Source organism: Pezoporus flaviventris, unplaced genomic scaffold (genome assembly GCF_033815535.1).
Source record: "Pezoporus flaviventris isolate CSIRO_AGI_PZ_B2104156 unplaced genomic scaffold, CSIRO_AGI_Pfla_v1 ptg000005l, whole genome shotgun sequence".
NCBI classification, from domain to species: Eukaryota; Metazoa; Chordata; class Aves; order Psittaciformes; family Psittacidae; genus Pezoporus; species Pezoporus flaviventris.
Genome location: NW_026892553.1, coordinates 18,342,467 through 18,359,125, shown reverse-complemented (window position 1 = coordinate 18,359,125; position 16,659 = coordinate 18,342,467). Strand labels below are relative to the sequence as shown.

Genomic DNA, 16,659 nt, shown 5'->3' with positions numbered 1-16,659 from the left:
ATAGCACAAATGAGTTCTACTTACTTACCTCGGCAAAGCTGCTCTGACATGGATTGGATTGAACTGAGCGGCTCTTTGAAAATGGAAACTCCAGGGACTATTGTCATCGCCCAAATTGCACCTTAGATTGTATAACAGCACATGTCATCTGGCCATTTATCAGGAATATTACATTCCCAGGCACTTGCACCTTGCTACGATTTAACTTTGTCTCTTTGGCCAGTGCTGAGATTCCACTGGAGATAATTCAATTGCTCTGAGAGCTGAATGGGTGCCTTGCGCACCGGCTTCGTGTTGTTCTGCTGCAGGGATGCTGCAGGCTTTGAATAGGAGGCTGGAAGCGCTTGTACACCCTGGATGTTCATTAATCCTGCCTTTTAATGAGGGGAGTGCTGGAGGCTCTGTTGCTCCAGTGCCCACCCCACGCTTCTCCTGGAGCCTTCCAGCTCTTAGCATCCATCGCATCTCCCTGCTCTGTTGGCCAAGTGGGATTGGGAATTGCTGAGGGTCTCGGCTGAGCACTTCAGCCCCAGGAACTGGGGCAGCCCCAGTGTTTCATGGCAGCTCCGTGCCTCTTGTGTCACCGTGCCATTGTCCCCAGCTCCCATTCCCCACCAGTGACATGGGCTGTGTGTCTGCTCATGGTGGCTTATCTCCCACCACGTCTTCCTGCAGTTCTTGGCAGCCTTCAGCCTGACTCACACCCCGCAGGCAGCACAAGGGCTGGCTGGGGCTTGTTATTAGTTGTCTTTGTGCTGGTCCCCTAAGGTGCGAGTAGAGCAGGTTTGAAATCTGGAGCTCAGCATGGGTTTTGCTGTACTTGCTAAGGAGCATGTTTATTCCAGAGGTGGCTGTTGGATTTCGTTTATTTCACATTTGCTAGCTGAAAGCTTACATTTAGCAGTGACACGTTTTTGTCTGCCAAGCCTGACTTCTGAGTAACTGCTCATTTGATGGCGAGGCTTCTGCCAGGATGCTTTGTACCTTAGGACCTGCCCTAAGGTGCTCTGAAACAAGGCGGACAGGCTGGAATATGGACACTGCTGCTGCAGGACCTCTTGGGCACAGCCATCACCTATGTATAGAATCTCTCTGGACCACCTACGTGCAACATGGGTATTCCTACAGCCAGGTTTGCAATAGGATTCTCATCACAGCTCCTAAGAGCTCAGCCCAGCTCAGTGTGGCTTGCACAGCCCTAGGCCATGTTGTTCCCCCTCAGTCCTTGCCATCTGGCTGCATTGGGCTCTTTGGGGACCCCTTTTCAGGATGCGGTGGCTGCAGAGCAGCACCAAAGCTGCGGTGATGCTCACCCAGCGCTGTCCCTCTGTGGTTTCCTCCTCCCTTTGCCTCTCCTCTGGCCCCACTCCATCTCACTCAAGCCTTGCCATCAGTGGGAACCTGCAGTTGTTACTACCTGGGCTTTGCTTCTTGCATTGAGCATTTTTCAGTGCAGACAATACGATAGTAGCAGTTGTATTGACTAGGGCAGGTCCAGGGCTGTAAAAGAATTTCCTGTTGTCCTATTTCTGATTGTTAAAGTGGTAAAAAAACAAGGCAGAACAGTACAATAAAGAGCCTGTGTATGTGAATGACCGTCCTGGGTGCCATTGAGGCTGGGTGAGTCAGACCTACCTGCAAAGTGAACAGCAGCTCCGTGCCTGCCTATGCTTTGGGGCAGCAGCTCCTCTTGCACAGGAGGAGGATGCGAGATGGCAGCCCTGGGTTCAGCACACTGAAGAGCCTAGACCCCTTTGAGCTTCCCTACTTTGGACCTGGGAAAGCAGAGGAGTGGTGTGATGTTCCTGTATATCAATGGGGCGTGCTTGTGGTGTAGAAACTACAGGGTTAAGATGAGTAGCTGAATATCCTTATTCTGCCATAGAGAAGCAGCTGCTGCTCAGGGCTCTTGCAGGTCTCTGCTGCTCTGGTCAGCCTGGACATGTGTTGTCCCCAGGAGCAGGATGTGGGATATGGTCCCTACAGACCAAAGCTGAGATTTGCAGTGGGGACAGGAGCAGAGAGGCAGAATACGCCATGGAGCGACCTGTTGTCTTCAGGTGTGTGGATGCATGGTGACACCTGCCCCTCTGCCTGTCAGCCCAGTGTCTTTTGTACTTATTACATTCCCTTCCTAAACCAAACAGTTGAAATGGTATGATTTAATACTTCTCATCTCTTCTCCTGCTTGCATTGCAACTGCCACTGGTGTGACTTATTACAAGTATCTTGGTGTCCAAAGCTTATCATCTCCCCAGTGGATAGGTACCACACCAGTGGTCTTTAATAAAACCTTTCTTAAAGCACAGGGCCCTTTCTAGGGTTTGAGGAATATCCACTTGCAGTGCAGTAAGCATTGTTTTTAACTGTAAAATGAGGCAGCTTGGAATAAATGGGTCAAGGTGGGGGTTTGCCTCTGCTGCAGTAGTCCCATGGAGTTGGGGTTGAGCCATGATGCTGGATGAGGAAGGTGAGGAGCAGCAGGTCCCCTTATGCCCACACTGGACCAGCCATCCCAGCAGATGCCCGGATCCAGCATTCCATGTTTGTGGAGAGACTGAAGTGATGAGTGCTCCAGCCACATGCCCAAGGTCACACAGCACAAAGAATCAGTGTCTCACTGGGGATGAGAACCCAAGATGCTTCTGTTGCTCCTCCAGCCCTCACCAAGTCCTGTGCTCTCACAGCCACACCACACACCTCTGTGTGCCTGTGCCCCTTTTGCAGTTAGGCTGGGGATAAACAGGCAGGCAGCAACACGTCCTGAGCAATCTTTTGGGGTGTTTTTTCCTCTCCATTCTGCTCAAGCACCTGAAATTAAGGCGATCAAAGCACGAGAGCGTGGGCTTTTAGATTTTGGTGCAGATCTGCATGTAAGGCTCAGAGCATCCTTCCCTCAAAGGGCTGTAAAGGTGGCTGCCAAACCCAGCCATGCTCCGCACCACCGGGTCCCTGCTCTGAGGCAGAGAAAAAGCTGATGTTTTACCTATAGAGTTTTCAATTAATTGGCTTCTCCTTTAAAAACATCCTTTTCCTTCCTTTCTTTCTGTGTTTTGAGGTCTGCCTTTTACTCATTTATTCTCGGGAAGTGTTAAGCTGCTCATATTTTGGTGCATTGTGTTATGTGCTGAGAATTTTTATCAGCCGCCCTAGTGCTCGAATGTGGTGGAAATACCAATGTGTCTGAGGAGTGGAGGTTATGCACACAGATGTACAGAGCATCAAAATGAGCCGTTTGCAGGCAGACAGGAAGGAAAGCCAGGCTGAGTGTGCACCTTCACAGCCCTCCATCCATCAAACCGGCACCGACCAAGCACGGTCTCGTGTGGGCAATGGTATTAGTGCTTTAATGCTGCTCTGCGTGTGTATAGGTTATGGGAGGAAGGAGCTCCATCTTTGTGTAGGGAAAGGTTGTGCTTTATGAGGGTGAGCTGGGATTATAAGTGTTTATCAAATGAAAGAGAAGTTGTAAATTGAGACTGGGAAGCAGCCTGTGGTGTTGGGTGGCTTGATGCTCAGCAAAGGCTGGGGATGGGGAGGCTCCTGGGTTTGCTCTCATGAGACCCCACTTGGAGTACTGTGTGCAGTGTCCCCAACATAGGAAGAACATGGAGCTGTTGGAACAAGTCCAGAGGAGGCCACGAGGATGATCAGGGACTGGAGCACCTCTGATATAGAGACAGGCAGAGAGCACTGGGTCTGTTCAGCCTGGAGAAGCTGCGTGGAGACCTCAGAGCAGCTTCCAGTGTCTGAAGGGGGCTATAAGGATGCTGGAGAGGGACTCTTCATCAGGGACTGTAGCAATAGGACAAAGGGTGATGGGTTCACACTGAAACAGGGGAGATTTAGGTTGGATATAAGGAAAAAGTTCCTTACATGAGGGTGCTAAGGCACTGGCACAGGGTGCCCAGAGAAGCTGTGGCTGCCCCATCCCTGGCAGTGTTCAAGACCAGGTTGAACACAAGGGCTTGGAGCAAGCTGCTCTAGTGGAAGGTGTCCCTGCCTGTGGCAGGGGTTGGGACTGCATAAGCTTTAAGCTCCCTTCAAACACAAACCATTCTATGATTCTGTGATGTCGAACTCTGCACTTGGCTGAGCCTAGCTGCTTCCCTGAGCCTGTTTGTCCATCCATGATGGGGGCCTGAGGCCGTGCAGTCCCTTGGGATCAGCTGGCAGCACAGGCATGCACACAAGCACCAGGCACAAGTGTTTGCACTTGCCTAGGAGAGCTCATACCTGGGTATGGAAAGTCCTTGGGAAGAGTTAAACCACCACTCCATAATTCAGCCCTGTGAAGTGGTGCCGGGACAGCCCCAAGTCCAGGGACGGGATCTTTATTGCTTTCATATGAATAAAGCCCAAGCGCTGGGAATGACACATTTAATCTTCACTGGAGTGGGCAGTCGCAGAGATTTATGAAGCCTCCGTTGTGTGGGAGGTCAGCGGGGACTGAACAAAAACTGAAACCACCCGTATACACCAGGAAGAAAAGAACTCCCTCCCTCCTCCCTCTGCTCCTTCTCCCCTCTGTAAAAAGTCAAGCTTAAATGCCACATCAAACCAAGCTTAAAATAGGGTGTCTTTTAGTGCTGGTTACTAAACCCAGAACCTGCTGACTCAGAGGGGCTCAACAGGCAGGACGGCCCTGCGGTGTGGGATTCACATCCGACACCATTCCTTAGGCTGCGTGTCTGGCTGTGGCAGATGACACAGAGCCTGTTGGAAACGGAACCCCAGCCTTTACAGCAGCAAAGATCCCTCTTCCAAGCCTTGCCTTAAGAGCTGTATAGGGTAGGGTAGCTGCTGCTCGGTAGGTGGCTGCTGTATGGGACAGGAGTGATGCCCAGCGCCTGGCTCGGTGGGGCAGGTTGGGGTACAGCACGGTTTCCCCCGTTCACCACCCCTTGTGTTCTCTCCCCGCAGAGCAGAGCGAGGGATTCCATTGCAGGGAGGAGTGCCGCATCCTGGGCCACTCGGACCGGTGCTGGATGCCCCGCGGCGCCGTCCCCAGCCGCGCCAAGTCCCCGGAGCACGGGAGGAACGTCATCGCGCTGTCCATCGAGGCCACGGCGGTGGACGCGGAGCCTTACGCAGACTGCAGCACAAAAAGGACCTTCGCCACCTTCGGCAAGGAGGGCGCTGAGCCCCTGGCCGAGGAGCGCCTCGCCAACCCCAAAGGCAAAAGAACGGTGGACCCGGCCGCCTGCAGCCCCAAGGTGAGCGGCGCCGTCCGCGAGGCGGGCAACGGCTGCGAGGCCGTCAGCCCCGTCACCTCGCCCCTCCACCTGAAGAGCCCTTTGGCCGGCAAGCCGTCGGCTCCGTACAGTGCCGGGCACTGCGCCGGCAACCGGGAACGGGAGCCCTTTGGGAACACTGGTCCTTCCCGGCCGACGGAGGCAGAGCCCCGCGGGGCGGACAGTGAGAGCGGCGGGCAGGAGGGCAACCCGCTCCTGCAGGAACGCCGGGATAAGGACTCACCCGGCGCCCGGAGACTAAAAGACATCGTCCTCTGAGCAGCACCCGGTGAGAGGAGGAGGAAGAGGAGGATGAGGAGGGACCGCACGACTCCCAGCGCAGATTGTTTTTACCGCTTACCAATGGTTCACAGATTGCTGTATTTAAAAGCTTTCCCTAAATGTATTGTTTATAAATGAAGCTATCGTTAATGTGACAATCCCACTTGGCTCAACAGGCAGCAGGGGCGTGCAGCCCGAGCAAAGTAGCTGGTGGTTTGCTTTTGGGTGGTGGGGGGCAGAGGTGAGACGTTCCCCTTCCGTGGTCCCCTGCAGCGCTCGGTGTCCCCTCCTCGGAGTTTCTATATTTTTATATCAATTCCCATTCCTGGAGAGAATTGAATGGCAAATTCCTTATCCAGACCTCTAGTCATCACCCTGGTGGTTTTGTAGTCCAGTCAGAGCAGCGGCCGTTCCCTGCGTGCCACTGCTCAATGTGACACTCGGGTGAGTGTTCATTCACCCAACACGACGCTGTTTGTATTTCAAGATGTTGCTATTTTGCTATGGACCCCCCTGCATTTATGAATCCTTTTGCTGTCACATGCTTCTCTGTACTATTCCTGTATTTGATATTGCAAATTCCTGTATGTCTGGTGATGGCAAAAGGCTTCCAAGCTTAACAAAAATGGAAAGAAACATAATTCACCATCATCTAACCTAAACTTTGGGGACCCTGCAGCCTGCAACCTGCTGGAGCCAGCGCTTCTCCCAGCCCTCCATCACCTGAAGCCTCCCCCAGCTCCTGCAGGGCAGTGCCAGGGCATTAAGGGAAGAGGTTTTGGGGGGAATTTCTGCCTGGATTGCAGTTGTTGGATGCGCTGTGCTGAACTTTTCCCCTTCCCCATTTCTTTTCCATTATTTCAAGGCAATGCATGGAAAGCTTTTTTTCCACGAGTTGGTTGGTTTGGGTTTTTTCCAGTTCCCAGGTTTAGCTATCCCCCGTCTCCAATCGTATCCAAGCCAAAGGGATGGAATTATTGAAGAGATCTCAATCACCTTCTCAATTAGGCACACACTTCCAAGTCAGCATTTCCCAGGCGTGATTATGCCAAGTATGTGTCTGTATGTGTCACCATGGCATGGATTTCAGGCTGTTCTGATTTCTTTCCGTCCCTGCATCATAAATAAGTATGGAATGAGCAATAGCGACGTTAATTTAGGGGCAGACAGGTGATATGTAACAATGCTACTAATTCAATTAATGTGCCTTCTTAATGGAGAGAAAATTAAAGCAATTCATTATTTTTGCTCAGAATTAAGGACTTTTTCTTTTTTTTGTGTGGGTACAAATTTACTCATATAAAAATGATTCCAAAACTGAGCTACTTCCATAGCCCCTTTGTAGAAGGGAGAGAGGGAAAGGGGCTTCACAGCTCCCTGCTCTCTAGCAGTGATGATTCCTCAGTGAGGTAGGAGGATTGCAGTTAGTGTATTACCATTATGATTTATAATACACAATTAGTGTATTACTGTTGTGATTAACCCTTCACTGGACAGATTTTCCTCCCCCAAATGATGTTTCCTAGAATTGAAAATGGATTATGGAAGGGGAAATACATAGCTCTTGCCAATGTTTGCTGTACCAGCAAGTTGAGATCAGTGGTTTCTAGAGAAAGAGTCTTTCTAGGTCTACATCTTATGATAAGAAACGTGTTACTTTGATTTCTTTAAGTGAAAAACATCAACAAGAAAACAAGCTCCAGTGATTACTATCCTCCAAATTACATGAAGCTCCAGCTTTTATTTCTTCAGGGCAGATGGATCCTGCCTGAAGGCGTGGCTGGTCCCAGGCAGGTCTGCAGTCACTCTGTTCCCCTTGCCACTTCCTAGGGCCAGGAATTGGGAAAGAACTGACAAAAGATGGGATTTGTGATGCTTCCCTCGCTGGTGTTGATGACTACCTCATTCAGCTCCCATCCCACGCGCTAACATGATGTCCTGCATCCCTCTGGAAAGGGAAACAGGGATTTTCCCCTCTCTTCTGGAGTTTGAGCCCATTTTTCAGGGATATGTTCTTTCTGTTCCTGCCTGTGTGCTGTTACTGCTGTCATTTCAATCTGTGTTTCTTTTCCCCAAATGTGTGTATTTTTCTAACACAAGCAAAGAAGAAAGGGGCTGGCTCGGGGCTGTTGCAGTAACTGGATGTTCTGGAACTGTGAGGCTGGGTTTATGCTGATGTTACCTGGTTTTGTCAGCTCTTTAGGGGAGAAAAAGCTTCTTGTATGTGTTTGCTGAGTGACAGAGCCTGTGATGTCAGATCATAGAATCCCAGACTGCTTTGGGTTGGAAGGGACCTTAAAGCTCATCCAGATGCCGTGTGCAGGGACACCTTCCACTAGAGCGGGTTGCTCCAAACCCCGTCCAGCCTGGCCTTGAACACTGCCAAGGATGGGCTCTTGGCTTTGCAAGGCAGCAGCCTCACATCACCTCATTGTCTGTCCCCACCTCCAGCAGGATGGGAGCTGGCTGCCCCCCATTTCAGGTTCCCCATTATCATCACCATCACCTCCAGCTGCCCAAGGAGCCCTGGCTGTTGGTTCTTGTTGAGCATTGCCCTCTGCCTGCAGAGCTGCCAGCACCAGCCCGGTGCTTTGGATGAAAAGTAGATGCTAACTGAAAAGGAACAGAGAACAAACCCACCAGGAACATTCTGTAATTCACCCAGAGGAGACGTTAACGTTCCGTGCCACCCTGAATAACAGCGCAGCCGAGGAGGGATGTGAAATAATTCTGCATTAAAAGGGGGAACTAAAGAGGTCACTAAACCCTTATGCCTCCAAGAAAACATTTAAACACCAGTTTTCCGGGCTGCAGCCAGGGATGCTGAGTGAGGGGCCCTTCCTGGCACATCCTCACTGTGCAGGGCCAAGGGGAGAGGCTCCTGAGTCTGTTGCTACCCCTGTCACTGTCCCTCTGTGCCACTGGAGATAAGTTCAGGGCTCCTGAGCAAATCTGTTTCGGGGTCATTTTCCTTGTTGCATTGAAACTGTCCGTGCAAAACCATTCTGAGCTGTGGGGTGGGCAGGGAGCGCTTGGGAAAGGGGTTCCAGATGTAATTATGGTGCTTTTGAGTAACTGAAACCTGTCCTCAGATTTGGTTTAGGAAGAATCGCTGGGATCTGCTGGGTTTCCTGCAGGCACACTCGCTGTGCTTCCCGTTACCCAGGAGAGCAGCACCCACCTACGATTGTCCCCCGAGCATGATGAGGACCATCTGGAGCATCCCTGGGGGTGACCCACCCCCCCCCCCCCCCCCCCCATCCGTGCTGGCTCAGGGACACTTCCCTGCTCCATGGGGAGCCTTTCCCTAAGGATGGGATGATGGAGGGATGGGGAGGATGAGCACCGTCCTGCTGAGGTTGTTGCCATTGCCTGTGTGTTGTGAAGCTGGAGGTGGCCTGTGGATGATCACATGTTGTGCAGAAGTGAATTCCTTTCTATTCATTTCTATTTTTCCTTTTTCAAATAGGAGAGAACCAGTTCCTTTTGTAAAGAACATGCTGTCTGATGAATATGTTGGAATTATTCTCGGGATGGGGAGGGGGGAAAATAATACCTAATGATGAATGGAAACACATTTGTCTGTCGTTGGGGGAAACTGATGATCTTGGTTGCTCCAGCTCTGGGGGATGCCTGGTCCAGCCTGTGAGCCCGGCTGCAAGCACTGCCCAGACGGATCCTTCACGAGCATCAGCTGATGTTCAGCTGATCTAAGCTGGGGTAGAACCTTCAAACACACCCATTGCAACCTGGTTTTCCACACCGGCTAATCTGGTGGGAGCCGGGATGCCAGCAGGCAGGGCTGCCGCGGGACTGAGCGCGGCGCGTCTCGTCATGGTGTGTCTCCGTTGCCGAGTATATGAAGAATCAATTGTTGTATATGCTGATCTGTATGTTATGTACATTTCCACAGTGATTGACTCATTGTAAACAGCAACATGGATAAAAAGAAGCAGCACCATTCTGTCTATTTTATGAAGATGATAAAGCAGCTTTATTAAGTTATTACAGTTCTGTTTCAATGGTGAACCACACTGGGTTGGGGTTTTTATTTTCCCATCCGAGAACTTTGTTTTCCACCTCAATGTGATTTTCTTTTCTCTGCTTTGAGCATCCGATGCATTTTAGTATTAAAGCAATTATTGAATAAAATGGAAAGTAAGTGTTTGGTTAAACACGCCTGAGTGGGTTTGCTTTGATGGGCTCCAGGTCCTGCAGATGTCAGCACATGGCTGAGGGTCCGTGTGGTCCCCTGGGTGCTACCCCAGCCCATTGCCATCCTGCTCCCCCTGTTTGGCACCCAAGAAGCTGCAAAGCTCAGGTAGAGCTTTCCCCCCTAAGAAGGGGCTGTCACCATCCCAACATCCCCCCCATCTCCAACACACACGGGATGCATGGTACAGAAGAGGACTTTTCTTCCCTATTTCAGGACACTATGGGGAGATGGCGAGGAGCATCCACTGCCTCTGGATTGATGGAGCACGTTAATGCATGGAGCATCCAAGAGCTCTGTGGCTAACGGGAGTAAATGTCCTCCCCAGTGGCCTCTGCTCATTCAGTGACTCAGCCAGGGTGACACTAAAGTGGAACCGGAACAAGAGCAGCAACATGAGAAGCCCCTTCCCTGGGGTGGGAAGATGCTTGAGCTGAGGCCGAGCATCACCCTGTATGGCTGGGGCACACAGGGGGCAGAGGGCAGCAGTTTAACCATGCCTGCATGGGCCCCCCACCACTGTAACCCCATGGTAAAGGGGGTCTGGCCAATGCCCTGGGTCAGTTCCAGCACAGGTGGAGCTGTGTTTGCACAGCACCCAGCAGTGATTTGACCCTCGTTAGCAAGATGTTTGGCAGGTGGGTCAGAGGAGGTAAAGGCAGGCTGTGCGGGGAGGCTGCTGCTTGTCTGGGCTGGTTTGCAGGTGGGTGTCCATGCCTGAAGAGGTTGTGGGGGCTGTGCTGCAGCATCCCGAAGCTGGGGACCCAGGGCCAGCACCATGGGCTCACCTCCCAGGTAGGAACTGATGCTGTTTGCGGGGAATGGCTTTGGTGAGCAGTGAGGTGGAGGAAGGCAGGCAAAGGATGTGGGGCTGCCTGCCTGCGGCGGGGCTCACTGGGGCAATGCAGAGCCCAGCCTGAGACCTGAAATGGGTCTGAAGCCTCCCCAGGCACCCCAGTACATCTGGCCCCAGAACCTGATGGGATCTTGCAGGCGCTGGGCTGGCTCCTGCTTTAACACCCCTCCTCCAATGCCGTTGGGAGCTCAGCGATGTCAGGTTGGTGACATGTCCCCGCCGTGCCACCGCTGCCATCCCTGTCCCCTCCGGCACTCCCCAAAGAGCTGCAGCGTCTCCTCTGCTGAGGCAGCAGCAGCAGGGTTGAAGTTTGCATCAGTAACAGTGCCAGGAAGTGCGATGGAGTGGCTGCTGCGGACGGATGGAGAGGGATGCTGCTCCCCAGCACGCCTGTTTGGGAGCGCTGCTGGTCCCTGCTCCAAGGCTCATGAGCTGGAGCAAGCCCCAGTGAGGTCCAAGCACTTTGGCGATAAATGGGAGATCTGGGAGCTGCTGCCCCCCAGAACTGCCCCTGGGGACACAGCCTGGGGTCTCTTGAGCCCCCAGCATCCTCAGGTGATGCTGTGCTGGTGGCTGATCGTACAGAGGTTGTATAGTGCTGTGCTGCAGACCCCCCCCCATGGCTGTGGTGAGGGGCTCAGCCAAGACCAGCTCAGTGAAGCCAGGGAGAATGAGCTAGCAAAGAAAGCAGCCAGCCCTCACTGGTTCAGTGGTAGGGGCTTCAGAGCCAGATCATAGATGTGCATCTCATTTCTGTGTCTTCTGGACACTGTTTTATGTTATATTTTATGTTAAACTGGGCTATCAAAATGGAGCCAAATTGGATTAACAGCAATGAATTATCATACACTTTGACTGCTAAGCCCACAAAGACAAGAACAAATAAATTGGAGGGATCAAAGGCCTGAAAGTACTGAGCAAAAATATGTATATATAATGTCTTGCTGCTTGAAGCAGGGCTCTGCAAACAGAGTATTGCAGGGGGGAGCAAAGGTCCCCATCCGGCGTTGTTATTGCTCCCAGATCCAGGCTCTGCTCCCATAGGGAAAGGTGTGGGACCGGCTGTCTGTGACTTCCTTGCCATGGGCAGAAACCCAATGGCACTGGCAGCCTCAGCGGAGCCTCCGCTGCTTTAACCTGCATCTGGGTTCTGTTTTGTGTTGTTGTCCTTTTCTTCGGAGCATGATGTAACCGAGCGGTCCCCAAAGAGCCATCAGCGAACAAACACAGGCAGGTGTACGGAGCTCACCTCCACTGCCGTGCTCTGCTCCTTCGGGTACGGAACGGGATGCAGCAGGATGGATGCTGCTCTGGGGATAGACCCTTTAGCATCGCCCCGTGGTTGGGGGTGTCTGGGCAGCTTCTGTGGGGACGTGGTTGGTGGCTGCGGTGTGATCTGTCACTGCAGCCCCAGCAAAGCAAAACCTGCCGCAGAAAACCCTGCCGTGGCACTATCCATTAATACGGATAAAGGATTGAGACACAGGGCAAACAATATTAACCCCATCACTGATCAAGCTTAAAAGCTTTTTCCCAAGAAAAATTGTCTCTGGATTGCAGTTAAATAATGGGCAGGGGATCGCTGCCTGCAGGAGCCTCTGCTATGGGTGCTGGGTGAGGGAAGGTGGCTGGGATGGCAGCAGAGGGGCAAAGGCAAACCTGATCCCTTGGAAAGCTTTAGGATGGAGGAAACTCATCGTTATCTCAGTGCTTTAAGGATAGAGGGTGCAAGAGCAGAGCAGCAGCCTTGGCAAGGGCCGGTCTGTGCTGCCTGAGGGTGATGGATGGTGTTCCAAGGCTGAAATAAAAAAGGAATCGCAATAATAGAACCTCCAAGGGAGATGCTCAGTGCAAGGGTTTTCAGCTTCACGGACCACAGGGGTGCTGGTTGCATGGTGTGGCCCTGCTCCCTTGCTTTCCTCCTCTTTCCAGCCCCCAGATCTCTGCTTTGCCATGCACCCTCATTCCCCAGCCCCTTTAGGAGGCAGCTTCCCAGCCCACGCAGGCAGATGCTGTATCACCCGTGTGTTCAAGCATCTCCCATCACTTGTGTCAGGCTGTGCTGGCATGAGACCCCAGCACGTCAGACCCGCTCCGCAGTGCTGAGGCAGCTCCATAGGGCAGGGGCTGCATGGCAAGGGCCAGGTTAGGGGTCCAGGGACCATAGGGCTGCTTCATCCCAGCCCTGCTATGAGAAACCTGCTGCTGCTCCCTTGGTACCCATGCAGAGAGCAGGCAGAGGCGGGGTTGTTTTGACTGGGAAAGGGAAAATGAGCAAACAGCATTCTCCAGGTTCCTTTCTGTTCTCTCTCCTTTCTTTAACTTCCCTGATAAGGAAAGAGCCTTTTTTCCCCTCCCCTCCCTGCCTCTGCTGCACGCTGGCTCAAAGGCTGTTCTTTATTTATTTGATTCTCTGTAAAATTGATCTTATTCTCTTTGGAGGAGTTAGGTTTAAATCACAGGATGAAATCCTGGCCCCAGTGAATCAATATCAAATCTCCTATCAGCCTCAGCCTGGGGTGGAGTTTTTGGCCATGGGGCTTTGGTTCCCAGGGAGGAAATGCCATTTGCTGATGGAGGATGCTTTTGTCCTTGTCCAGCAAGCTGCTCCCAAGGTCTCAATTAAAGCACATCACTTGTGGTGTCCTTCTGCTCCAGCCCCACATGCTTGTGCTTGTAATTGAGACAGGGGCTGAAGTGTCCTGCCCTAAATGTCAGTGGGAATCCTTCAACCCTCCCCTTGCTTACTCCCTGCCTCTGCTGGGATGGCACCCATAGGTGTGAAGGTGTAGCATGATGATGGCCAGCCTGGCTGATGAAGCAGGAGTGAGCTCTGGCTGTTTGCACCATGTCTCTGCATCCCCCTGCCCCATGGCACAGGGATGGTGCCCAGCACTGACACCCACAGCCTTTCACTTCCCCCCCCTCTTTTCCCCTCCTGTTGCCATGGCAACTGCATCCCACCTCCTCACAGGTGATGGGGGCTGCCTGGGCAGCCTGAGCACCCACCAGGGCCACATGCAGGATGCGGTCCCTGGCACGACAATGGTTATCCTGGCTCCCCTCCACCTGCAGCAGGTCCAGCATCCATGATGCTGGGGCTGGAGGGTGGCAGGTACCCCTGTGTGACAGCATCCCTGTGGTGGCACCGCGAGGCTCCCCTGAGGCAGATGGCACAGCAAAGCTGTGTCTTTATCAGAGGATACCCGTAGCATTCAGCTGCTTTTGATGTCTCCAAAGAGAGCCGGGGTAGTTCTTGATCTGCTCTTAAATAAGTTATCGCCGCTGCTGTTAACTCGCATTAAGCTGCGGAAGATGCAGGGCTCAGCACACGGGATGGGATCCTGTGCTCGGGATGCGCAGCCACAGGGAGCAGCCTCGGGAAAGAGGCTTCCGGGGATTAAATATTTGATGTGTGAGTTTATTTTAGCCTGAGCCAGGCAGGAATTGCGGCACTTCCAGAGGAGGAGCAGCCTCGGCTGGTTTGGGGCTGGGTTTGCGCCTCCGTGGCTCTTGGTGCTGCTGCTGCAGTCGTATTCCCAGGTCATTCCCAGCGCATCCCTGGCTGTGGGGCCCCTGCCTGCAGCGCACCCTGTGTCCACATAGGTGTTGGGGCAGCTCATCCCTATCAAAGGTGTGCCTCGCTGTTTTGGCTTCAGTATGCCCAGGTCCCTTATCCTGGCTCTTTGCTTATTCCTCGCTGCAGGAAAGAGGGGATTTCAGTGCTTCATGTCCAGGAGGTGTTTGGTGTTAACAGAAATGTTGACAGGTCAGACTGAGGTTTTTAAATGGTGCTTTTTCTCTCCTGCCCATTCCCTTTGGATTCTCTCCCCCCCACCAGCAGCACCTTTAGCATTTACCTCACCCGAGCCCTCTAAGCAAATCTTATCTCTACATTTATTGCCTCTTTGGGAATAGTAATTTTCAAGTCAGCTTTCACATTACTCCGTATTTGTAACTACTCCTCTGTCGAGGGAAAACCTGGCTCTTTATTAGTTCTCTGCCTGATACAAAGCATTTAATTTGAACAGAAACCACCAAGAGAGAGATACATATTGCTTTTCATAACCAAAGTGTCAACATCTTGACCAGCCCGTAGCTGAAGCAATCTTTACCATATGGTGGGGTTTTAGGCTTTAACGTCACATCTGCATCCCCGCTGCCTCTCCTTTCATTCTGGAGATGCTGTGCTGGTGATAAAAGGCGCTGTCTGCATGTCCTTCCTCAACACAAGCACAAAAGGACCCCTCAGCAGATAAGGAGCTAAACCAGTTATACAATAGCTGTGGCTTCCCACTGGCTTGCTGCTCAATAGCTTTCTGCTATGCAGTAAAGGGGGGGGGGGGGGAAGGAAGGAAAAGAATAGCAAGGAGGGGGGCATGTGTTGGGAAAATAAACCCCTGTAAACCCCAGGGAGGGCATGGCTGCTAGAAATAGTGACTAGAACCAGGCTGAACAAAGATGAAGCTGTTTTTTCTATATTCCTGGTAGATGGGATGCTACCAACAGCTTCAATGAAGCTCAGGGGTCTCCAAAGCATCCAGACTTGGGTTTAAGGAAAAAAACTGGTGCTATGTTAGTGTTGGCATTTGTTGCAATGTAATATGTTAACTGTATTAAACTCTGCTGAATCCTGGTGTAGGGATGGGATGTGCAGAGTTTCTAGTTTAAAAGCATGTTCAAAGCCACAGTGCAGTTGGAAAGCGCTGCATCTGCTGCTGAGCAGCAGGCAAATGGCTTGCACAAAGTGGGAACAGGCTGGGAACAGGGATGTGCTGATGGGATGGAGACAGCTCAGAGCCTCCCTCTGCTTTCTGCCTGCTCAGGCACTGTCTGTCCCTGCTCCCAGCCGAGGATGCTGGTCCCAAACTCCTGCACTGCTTCTCCTCATCCCTCCTGAAGGATGCCAGGAGGTTTGTTCCTTCAAGTGTGCTGTGAGCATCAGTCCTCCTCCTCCTGGCAGCTGAATTTCTTGGCATGCCTTCAAAACTGCTACAAATGCCCATTTTGATTGTATTGAATCTCTGCCACCAGATCCTTCCTCTTCTTACCTGGGCTGGACCAGAGTGCTGAGCATGAGCAGGAGACACAGGACTCCATCCCCATCCCTCCTCTACTTCGCACTTCCACAGTGGATGTTATAAATCCTTCATTGTCTTAGACTCCTGTCTATTCTATATCCTACCCCCAGGGCCTCAAGCCTTATCCTGCTGCCTTCCCACACCTCTTTCCACATCCTCCACACCTTCACAGAGCCTGCGGGCCTTGCTTGGATGCAAGAAAGAGCAGGTGCCCTAAGCTCCTGCCTCAGCACTTTGCATGCCGCATAGGATTCTTATTGTATTGCTGTAATGGGAAGTCATGCAGCTCTGAACCCCAAATACACAGCTTTGTAAGAGTAGTGGCTGGAAGAATCTGCAGATAATTCAGTCCTGCCTCTCCGCTGAAATAGGATGTTAATACAATACAGTGGAGAATCGCTAATACAATCCTATTTTTATACTAGCACTTTCATGTCATATTAGAAGAAGATTCGACTTTTAGATCTTTTTTAGCAATTTAGCACAGTGAGGATTTCATTATACTGACAGAAGTATTGACAAAAAGAAACACATTAGAATAGGGAGGATAATGGTCCTTGGGAAGAGGAAGTTTTGCAAGGCTTTTCATTTAAAACTGGAGTGGCCAAAGTAGCAGGCAGTGTGCAGTGGGGAATCATCCTGCATTAGCAAAGGGGTGGACTAGGTGACCTTTTAAGTCTTGTCACAGACTAATAGAAGTCAGAGATGGAAGAGACTTTCAGGTCACATCAAATGCTTCCTCCACCCCAGCGCAAGATTGTTTCCTGATCTATTTGATGGTGGGGTTTTTTCTCAGCTTCTAAAAGTCCCAAGCCACGAAGCTTTCTCTTCTCAGGGGTCGTTTTCACACTCTTTTACCCGGTAAGCGGGCGCTTAACTTTGCGCCATCATTAATTCCCCTGCATGTAAGGCTCGGTGGGATTTAACAACTTTAATTGGATTACTCGCAGCCTGCAAAGTTAAGCACCTGCATAAGGCTTTGCGAGAGGGAGG

At 51.7% G+C, this 16,659-nt stretch overlaps 1 protein-coding gene across 2 annotated transcripts in view; it reads left to right on the top strand.

Annotated features, from left to right (window-relative positions):
* Positions 1–9,691, top strand: part of PCDH19 (protocadherin 19) — a 60,541-nt gene extending 50,850 nt beyond the window's left edge. For both annotated transcript variants that reach the window (XM_061446162.1, XM_061446161.1), the window contains exon 5: positions 4,924–9,691. In XM_061446162.1, coding sequence (XP_061302146.1) covers positions 4,924–5,513 — 590 coding nt within the window. In that variant the 3' untranslated portion in view covers positions 5,514–9,691. The remainder of the gene's footprint in view (positions 1–4,923) is intronic.
* Positions 9,692–16,659: the final 6,968 nt, after the last annotated feature.